Below are 9,925 nucleotides of genomic sequence, written 5' to 3'. Positions count from 1 at the left end.
CGAGGTGTCAGTGTGGTGGCAGGTGTGTGTGTCCCTGGGTTGAAGGGAGCGAGGTGTCAGTGTGGTGGCAGGTGTGTGTGTCCCTGGGTTGAGGGGAGCGAGGTGTCAGTGTGGTGGCAGGTGTGTGTGTCCCTGGGTTGAGGGGAGCGAGGTGTCAGTGTGGTGGCAGGTGTGTGTGTCCCTGGGTTGAGGGGAGTGAGGTGTCAGTGTGGTGGCAGGTGTGTGTGTCCCTGGGTTGAGGGGAACGAGGTGTCAGTGTGGTGGCAGGTGTGTGTGTCCCTGGGTTGAGGGGAACGAGGTGTCAGTGTGGTGGCAGGTGTGTGTGTCCCTGGGTTGAAGGGAGCGAGGTGTCAGTGTGGTGGCAGGTGTGTGTGTCCCTGGGTTGAAGGGAGCGAGGTGTCAGTGTGGTGGTAGGCGAGTGTGTCCCTGAGTTGAAGGGAGTGAGGTGTCAGTGTGGTGGCAGGTGTGTGTGTCCCTGGGTTGAAGGGAGCGAGGTGTCAGTGTGGTGGCAGGTGTGTGTCCCTGGGTTGAAGGGAGCGAGGTGTCAGTGTGGTGGCAGGTGTGTGTCCCTGGGTTGAAGGGAGCGAGGTGTCAGTGTGGTGGCAGGTGTGTGTCCCTGGGTTGAAGGGAGCGAGGTGTCAGTGTGGTGGCAGGTGTGTGTGTCCCTGGGTTGAGGGGAGTGAGGTGTCAGTGTGGTGGTAGGCGAGTGTGTCCCTGGGTTGAGGGGAGTGAGGTGTCAGTGTGGTGGCAGGCATGTGTGTCCCTGGGTTGAGGGGAGCGAGGTGTCAGTGTGGTGGCAGGCGAGTGTGTCCCTGGGTTGAGGGGAGTGAGGTGTCAGTGTGGTGGCAGGTGTGTGTGTCCCTGGGTTGAGGGGAGTGATATGTCAGTGTGGTGGCAGGTGTGTGTGTCCCTGGGTTGAGGGGAGTGAGGTTTCAGTGTGGTGGCAGGCAAGTGTGTCCCTGGGTTGAGGGGAATGAGTTGTCAGTGTGGTGGCAGGTGTGTCTGTCCCTGGGTTGAGAGGAGCGAGGTGTCAGTGTGGTGGCAGGTGTGTGTGTCCCTGGGTTGAGGGGAGCGAGGTGTCAGTGTGGTGGCAGGCAAGTGTGTCCCTGGGTTGAGGGGAATGAGTTGTCAGTGTGGTGGCAGCTGTGTGTGTCCCTGGGTTGAGGGGAGCGAGGTGTCAGTGTGGTGGCAGGTGTGTGTGTCCCTGGGCTGAGAGGAGTGAGGTGTCAGTGTGGTGGCAGGTGTGTGTGTCCCTGGGCTGAGAGGAGTGAGGTGTCAGTGTGGTGGCAGGTGTGTGTGTCCCTGGGCTGAGAGGAGTGAGGTGTCAGTGTGGTGGCAGGTGTGTGTGTCCCTGGGCTGAGAGGAGTGAGGTGTCAGTGTGGTGGCAGGTGTGTGTGTCCCTGGGTTGAGGGGAGTGAGGTGTCAGTGTGGTGGCAGGTGTGTGTGTCCTTGGGTTGAGGGGAGTGAGGTGTCAGTGTGGTGGCAGGTGTGTGTGTCCCTGGGCTGAGAGGAGCGAGGTGTCAGTGTGGTGGCAGGTGTGTGTGTCCCTGGGCTGAGAGGAGCAAGGTGTCAGTGTGGTGGCAGGTGTGTGTGTCCCTGGGCTGAGAGGAGTGAGGTGTCAGTGTGGTGGCAGGTGTGTGTGTCCCTGGGTTGAGGGGAGTGAGGTGTCAGTGTGGTGGCAGGTGTGTGTGTCCCTGGGCTGAGAGGAGTGAGGTGTCAGTGTGGTGGCAGGTGTGTGTGTCCCTGGGTTGAGGGGAGTGAGGTGTCAGTGTGGTGGCAGGTGTGTGTGTCCCTGGGCTGAGAGGAGTGAGGTGTCAGTGTGGTGGCAGGTGTGTGTGTCCAGGCCACAATTAGTCTCACTTCACTTACAATGAGTCGCTCACGTGAGCGTTAAAACTCTTGATCAAGTGTTTAGCCCACACCCGCCTGCCCGTGACGCTCTGGCTGTCTCTGAGGGAAGACTACACCTGCTTCCTCCTTAAATTTGGTCCCGTTACTCTGGATGTATATATTTCTACTCACCAGTTGTCTCCCACTGAGGCAGAGTAACCTAAAAAGAAAAGATTTGCTTTTTACATTTAGTAATTTATGCAGGAGAAGGGGTTACTAACCCCTTGCTCCCGGCATTTTAGTCGCCTCTTACAACATGCATGGCTTACGGAGGAAGGATTCTTTTCCATTTCCCTATTGAGTCATTCTGGATATGTTTACATACAAAATATTGAATAGGGTATAACAGGTATATTACATGGATGATGATAATTAAATAATTATTAGTTGTGGTTGATGGGATCAGATCCCCATTTCTTGCCTCACTTCCCCCTAATCATGTATTCACAGTCCCTCTGTAACCTCATGGTTCACCTCTTAAAGCTGTCTATAATATAAGATTTTGCTCATCATTTTAACCCTGGAGGGTTAGTTACCCAGGGTAACCCTGAAAAGTCGGTACATCATTAAGGGACTCTATCTTATTTCCATTGTGGTCCTTTAATCTTCTCCCCCAGGATGCCACCCACACCAGTTGACCAACACCTAGGTACCTGCTTACTGCTAGGTGAACAGAGACAACAGGTGTAAGAAAACATACCGAGTGTTACCACCCTTACCAGGGATCAACCCACAGACACTCAGTGTGTGAGACGTGAGCGTTGCCTAGCAGGCCACGGGACACCGTATGGAATCCATGGATGTGGATGTATGGGATATAACTCAGTTATAATAGGATTTAATCCATGTATTTCTGTACAGAATGTTCATCTATACAACGTTAAGGTTAACCAAGCTATGGCAGTGATTACACTTGAGACCCTCTATACCACTTTAGGATATTTCTTACCTTAATTCTGGGAATCACTGCCCTTGTGGCCAGTCCCATACCAGGCCTCCTGGATACTGGTCTGACCAATCACAGTCAAGTACACTAAGTTAGTCCTTCCACACAACCAAAGATTATTTATTAAAATGAACATAACTAAGCACTAAGTAGGTAGTAGGTTGGTAGACAGCAACCACCCAGGGAGGTACTACCATCCTGTGGTAGTAGGTTGGTAGACAGCAACCACCCAGGGAGGTACTACCATCCTGTGGTAGTAGGTTGGTAGACAGCAACCACCCAGGGAGGTACTACCATCCTGTGGTAGTAGGTTGGTAGACAGCAACCACCTAGGGAGGTACTACCATCCTGTGGTAGTAGGTTGGTAGACAACAACCACCCAGGGAGGTACTACCATCCTGTGGTAGTAGGTTGGTAGACAGCAACCACCCAGGGAGGTACTACCGTCCTGTGGTAGTAGGTTGGTAGACAACAACCACCCAGGGAGGTACTACCATCCTTTGTAGTAGGTTGGTAGACAGCAACCACCTAGGGAGGTACTACCATCCTGCCAAGTGAGTGTAAAACGAAAACCTGTAATTGTTTTACATGATGGTAGGATTGCTGGTGTCCTTTTTTCTGTCTCATGAATATGCAAGATTTCAGATATGTCTTGCTACTTCTACTTACACTTAGGTCACACTACACATACATGTACAAGCATATATATACACACCCCTCTGGGTTTTCTTCTATTTTCTTACTAGTTCTTGTTCTTGTTTATTTCCTGTTATCTCCATGGGGAAGTGGAACAGAATTCTCCCTCCGTAAGCCAAGCATGTTGTAAGAGGCGACTAAAATGCCGGGAGCAAGGGGCTAGTAACCTCTTCTCCTGTATATATTACTAAATGTAAAAGGAGAAACTTTAGTTTTTCCTTTTGGGCCACCCTGCCTCGGTGGGATACGGCCGGTGTATTGAAAGAAAGAAAGAACTAAGCACTAAGTGGGAGGGGTTGGGTTTAATTGGTGTTGTAGGTACAGGAGTAAGCTCTTGGGTACCTTTGGGAAGGGGTGGTATTGATAAGGACCTGCCTTGTATGGGTCAGTAGGCCTTCTGCAGTGTTCCTCCATTCTTATGTTCTTAAACCCATATGGGTCATACAGCACACAACCTAAGAAAATAGAGAAAAATTTAGTGTTGAGGTTGTCAGGTGAATTTTTTAAAGGTTATATACCCTTATCATGTGAGTTGCTTTACCTAAGGACATATTTGCCGTCTATTGCCAGATGTGTTGTTCCTTATGGTGATCTATACTTTATTGATACAGAAAATCCTCCATTTTTGTAAGGGTAATGTTCCTGACGACCCAGTGGTTGAAGAAATATACGAGAAAGTTCACTTGAACATTGACGCAGGTCACAGGGTGTGGTGGAATGTTGAGTGCTCACAAAGTTGCTAACATTCTCACAATAAAATAGGCCTTTTTTTTTATAGGGAACACCTTTGAAAAAGGAGATTCTGAAGAGAAGTTGCAGAGATTGGTGGATAAATTTGGTAGGGTGTGCAAAAGAAGAACATTAAAAGTGAATACAGGAAAGAGTAAGGTAATGAGGATAACAAAAAGATTAGGTGATGAAAGATTGGATATCAGATTGGAGGGAGAGAGTATGGAGGAGGTGAATGTATTCAGTTATTTGGGAGTGGACGTGTCAGCGGATGGGTCTATGAAGGATGAGGTGAATTTATTTATTTATTTATTTAGTAATTTAAGCATACAAACAGAGGTACAAAAAATACAGGTAAGAGCAGCATGCCAAAGCCACTTGTATGCATAGCATTTCGGGCTGGCTTAAAATTAACTTAAGATTAACTAAGCAATGATGTAATCAGTGATAAAACATTATTGTAAACAGATAACAATAAAGCACAAATGAGTATTACAAAGACAGGTCATATGGTTGCATGCATTGCTGTACATAGAATTGATGAGGGGAAAAGGGTGAGTGGTGCACTTAGGAGTCTGTGGAGACAAAGAACTTTGTCCTTGGAGGCAAAGAGCGGAATGTATGAGAGTATAGTTTTACCAACGCTCTTATATGGGTGTGAAGCGTGGGTGATGAATGTTGCAGCGAGGAGAAGGCTGGAGGCAGTGGAGATGTCATGTCTGAGAGCAATGTGTGGTGTGAATATAATGCAGAGAATTCGTAGTTTGGAAGTTAGGAGGAGGTGCGGGATTACCAAAACTGTTGTCCAGAGGGCTGAGGAAGGGTTGTTGAGGTGGTTCGGACATGTGGAGAGAATGGAGCGAAACAGAATAACTTCAAGAGTGTATCAGTCTGTAGTGGAAGGAAGGCGGGGTAGGGGTCGGCCTAGGAAAGGTTGGAGGGAGGGGGTAAAGGAGGTTTTGTGTGCGAGGGGCTTGGACTTCCAGCAGGCATGCCTGAGTGTGTTTGATAGGAGTGAATGGAGACAAATGGTTTTTAATTCCTGACGTGCTGTTGGAGTGTGAGCAAAGTAACATTTATGAAGGGATTCAGGGAAACCGGCAGGCCGGACTTGAGTCCTGGAGATGGGAAGTACAGTGCCTGCACTCTGAAGGAGGGGTGTTAATGTTGCAGTTTAAAAACTGTAGTGTAAAGCACCCTTCTGGCAAGACAGTGATGGAGTGAATGATGGTGAAAGTTTTTCTTTTTCGGGTCACCCTGCCTTGGTGGGCCACCCTGCCTTGGTGGACCACCCTGCCTTGGTGGGCCACCCTGCCTTGGTGGGCCACCCTGCCTTGGTGGACCACCCTGCCTTGGTGGGCCACCCTGCCTTGGTGGACCACCCTGCCTTGGTGGACCACCCTGCCTTGGTGGACCACCCTGCCTTGGTGGGCCACCCTGCCTTGGTGGACCACCCTGCCTTGGTGGGCCACCCTGCCTTGGTGGACCACCCTGTCTTGGTGGACCACCCTGCCTTGGTGGGCCACCCTGCCTGGGTGCACCACTCTGCCTGGGTGGACCACCCTGCCTTGGTGGGCGACCCTGCCTTGGTGCACCACTCTGCCTGGGTGGACCACCCTGCCTTGGTGGGCCACCCTGCCTTGGTGGGAATCGGCAGTGTATTAATAAAAAAAAAAATTGAAAAAACAAAATTAGTGGATGAGCTATGATGCTTTATTGTGCAGTATAATGTAAGCATGTGTTCATTTGAAAATACTGTACTTAATAATTTTTGAAAGGTAACTTCACTTAACACTATTCATATGTTATTTTTGTTTTTTCTTGCAGAAGCGGTGGGATTTCATGCGCAAGGCTGTGAGGAAGTTAGTAACATATGATGTTCCTGATGGCTACAGTGTTGGGCTGGTTGTGTTTGACTCCATTGCAGCCACCAAATACCCCTTGACTACACTCACTGATGGTGCCACTAGGGAGAAGGTGGGCTCTTCGCTGCCCCGCAATCCTTCGCAGGAAGGCGAACACAAGAGGTGCATTGTGTGTGGCCTGCGTGAGGCCCTCCGCTTGCTTCGTCAAGATGGCCCTGGTGGACACATTGTCATGGTGACAGGTGGGAGTGGTAGTCTTGCTGAATCTGAAGCTACAGAGGCTATGCACATGCTATCAGATTCTAGTGTGTCACTCCATGCCATCATATACCCACTCACTGAGAAATACCCTAGACCTAATGCAGGGTTAGAGACATTGGCAACACGATCTGGAGGCCACAACTTCATTGTTCCTGATGAAGGTATTGGTGCCGATTCTAAGCTAGGAATGTACTACAACTTGCTGGATTCATTATACCATACCCTGAGTGCTGTGGCTGGTCGCTCTGTTCTGCCAGTTAAAGTTCACTCAGCAGAGCATCCTGGAGGTAAAGTACCAGTGTCAGAGGGCAGCTTCCTTGTGGATCCAGCTTTAGGGGCTGACACAGTCTTTGCTATCTTCTACTATGATGTTGCCCATGTTGGTAACCTAATTCACCTAGTGAGTCCTCAGGGTCAAGTCATCGACACAGCTAATATGCAAAAAGAAGACGCCAACATCAATATGATCACTGTACGGCTGGCCGAGGCGCAGGTCACTCCTGGACTATGGCAGTACAAGGTGGGAAATAGAGCAGATTCTCATCAGGCCCTCTATGTACAGGTTACCTCCCGCCCACGCCTGCGACCTGGTGCACCCCGTGTCAATGCCAGGGCATGGACAAGTCATTCTATGGGAATTGTCAATGCCAGCGATATATCCAGACCTCTTGCTCTGTACACAGAAGTGGTTGCAGGTGTGGCTGGTGTGGAGTCAGCCACAGTCACTGCCACCATCACCAGACTTGGTTACACCAACAATGGCACTCATCATCCTCCTCTCAAGGTCAACTTGTTTGATAATGGGCTAACAGGTCAGTATTTGTGCTATATCATGTACCATATTTAATACATTAAAGACAGTTGAATATAAAATATATATTACCTGTGAAATATGTGACTGATCTCTAGACAAGACCAGTCATGGATGTGGTAACACTTTTCAGATCTATCATGCTGTTCATTACTTATTTTCATGTCTAAATTCATTTTGTATTGCAGGTCCAGACATGATGCGTGGTGATGGGGTGTACTCTCGGTACGTGCCATGGCTGGTGGCTGGCAAGTACAGTGTGACAGTGCATGTGCAGGGTGAGGTGGAAGGTAACAAGTTTGTGCGTCATGTAAGACTGGGTATGGTAGATGTTGTGGGTACTCCACCAGTTCGTGATGCACTCCCGCCTGCCAGGGTTGTTGATCTCCGTGCTGCTCTACTTCCAAACACTGTCAATCAGGTGGGCTTTACCTGGACAGCACCCGGAGGTGACCTTGACTATGGAACAGCTGATCGCTATGTCGTGATGGCTTCACAAAAGCAGCATGATCTGAGTGAGGGTGGAGGCAATCTCTTGGAGGGATGGGCAGCACCAATAGCCTCTCCAGGAGTGCAACAGCACACTGTAACATGGCGTGAGTATGACACTGTCAGCTATCTCACACTGTATGCTGTAGATGAAGAAGGGAACACAGCAACTTTGAGTAATATTGTGACAGTATTCGTGCGAGCCCCACCCACTACCACTCCAGCTCCACCATCTTTAGCACCACCTGTTGTTCCTGCCAACGTCTCAGCAGTCAAAGAGGGTGCTGCCCCAGTTTTGACTACTCTTGACACTCGACAACTGGCTGTGGTGTTTGGGTGTGTTGGTGGTTTCATTGTGGTGGTGACAATCATTGTGTGTTATTGTACAGCTGCTCACCGACGCAATAATAAATCTGCTGCCACCAAGAAGGTCCATGAAGCTCCAGATGCCTACAGTGTCACAGTCACTGTTGCCTCTAAAGGTACTGACTTCCCTGAGGGAAAGGATGCTTTGAAGGATGGCATGAAGAAGGAATACATTAGTCCTGTGGAGTCATGGTCTGCATCTCAGCTGCTGAGCAGCCACCATGACACTAAGAGAGGAAGTGTGTCAGCACGCTCAGACAACACCTCTGACCACAGTGCCTCTACCAAGAAGAGTTATGGAGGATCTTCTGGGGCTATGGACTACTATGGTGATGCAAACCAGTATCAGTACCGCCATGCTGGCTTTCCAGATCACTACCCACCCCCTACTGATGGCTACCCCACTCCTACTGAGGGTTACCCAGTTTCTGCTGAAGGGTATCCAAGTGAGGCATATCCTGTACCACTTGAGACGCGCTCCTACATCAGCTCCCAGCCATCAGACTCCTTCCTGTCTGTGTCATGTGACCTGCTGCCATCTTCCAATGGACCTCCAGCTTATGCTGCTTATCCTTCTTACGACTCCTCCCTGAGGTCGACTAAGGTGCCACCACCCATCCCACCAAAGCCAAAGGTGCTGTACACTCCTGAACCTTATGTATATGACACCAACTCCCTGGACCCTCATTCCTCGACTCCTTCTGTTGCCTCAGAGAAGCGCGTGCGGAATGTAACCATGGTATAATGGATATTACCACTTACATCAACCATGATGAGAGCTTTGGCATTATTAGTGATAGTTTTACATTTAATAGCAGAAACAATGCATTGTGCATAACAGACAATTTAACCAGTGTGCTGGAAATATGCTGACACTGCCAGGCAAGTTAATAGCTGGAGAATTAGACACACATGCAACATCTGTGTATCTGTATTTGTAGACATTGCACATGTGTCTAATTCTTCATCTTGTCAGTATTGCATACAATTCATGTACAAGTTAGTTATTCCCCACATTTAGTTATTAAATGCACTGGTACTATTTATGTCAGCATCAACCTAGAACAATCTGACAGAGGTTTAATACCTGACTCTTATTTTATAATAGGTTAGCAGTGTGTGATGAAGTTCTAAATTACTGCCACAGTGACTGCAGCATCAGTCAGAATTACTTGCACTTGCAGTATAAATGATGTTGCACTTTAAGATGATGCAAGACCGTAAAAAAGTTTAAACGTCACTAGGTGCTGTTACAGAGGAAACAAGTATTATGGTAAAAGTATTGCTTGTAGACATTGAGTCACCTGTGCTAGTGAAAAATATGTACCTGTTTCTGTTGTAAAGATGTTTTGTGGTGACAGATGAAATTATGCTGGCAAGGTGGTGCACAAGATAGTGAGAATGTTAATGCAAGCATTGCAATATTGGGTGACACAACACATGGGGAGGGGGGGCAAAGAAGTGCCAAATTCTGAGATTGCAGACGGTTGGGGGAGACTGAAAATACACATAAAACTAGTACATAGGAGAAAGAGAAGCTTACAACAATGTTTCAGTCTGACTTGGACCATTTACAAAGTCACGCTATGACTTTGTAAATGGCCCAAGTCGGACCAAAATGTCATCATAAACATCTCTTGTGTGCGAGTTATTTGTGTATTGTTCCAGTCACAGTATTGTGACTTTTTGTTCTTTCTTGACTGACCATAGAACAACAGAAGCGGCCATATCTAGAATCCCACAACCTACTCCTCAACACAGATTAAACTATTATATATTCCACCCTGGTCGTTCAGGTCTTAAACAGTATTATTTCATGGGATAACTGGTGTCTGCAAGTGGTTTAGTAGACTCACGAAATCGTAATGCCAT

General features: G+C 48.4%; 1 protein-coding gene across 1 annotated transcript in view; it reads left to right on the top strand.

Annotated features, from left to right (window-relative positions):
* Nucleotides 1-9,358, top strand: part of LOC128705288 (calcium-activated chloride channel regulator 1-like) — a 49,238-nt gene extending 39,880 nt beyond the window's left edge. The window contains exons 6-7 of the mRNA XM_070080409.1: nt 6,089-7,199; nt 7,387-9,358. Of these exons, the coding sequence (XP_069936510.1) occupies nt 6,089-7,199; nt 7,387-8,798 (2,523 nt within the window). The 3' untranslated portion in view covers nt 8,799-9,358. The remainder of the gene's footprint in view (nt 1-6,088; nt 7,200-7,386) is intronic.
* Nucleotides 9,359-9,925: the final 567 nt, after the last annotated feature.

Source organism: Cherax quadricarinatus, unplaced genomic scaffold, assembly GCF_038502225.1.
Source record: "Cherax quadricarinatus isolate ZL_2023a unplaced genomic scaffold, ASM3850222v1 Contig413, whole genome shotgun sequence".
Lineage (NCBI taxonomy): Eukaryota > Metazoa > Arthropoda > Malacostraca > Decapoda > Parastacidae > Cherax > Cherax quadricarinatus.
Note: the sequence above shows the minus strand (reverse complement) of the source record. Positions and strands in the feature narration are given on the sequence as shown.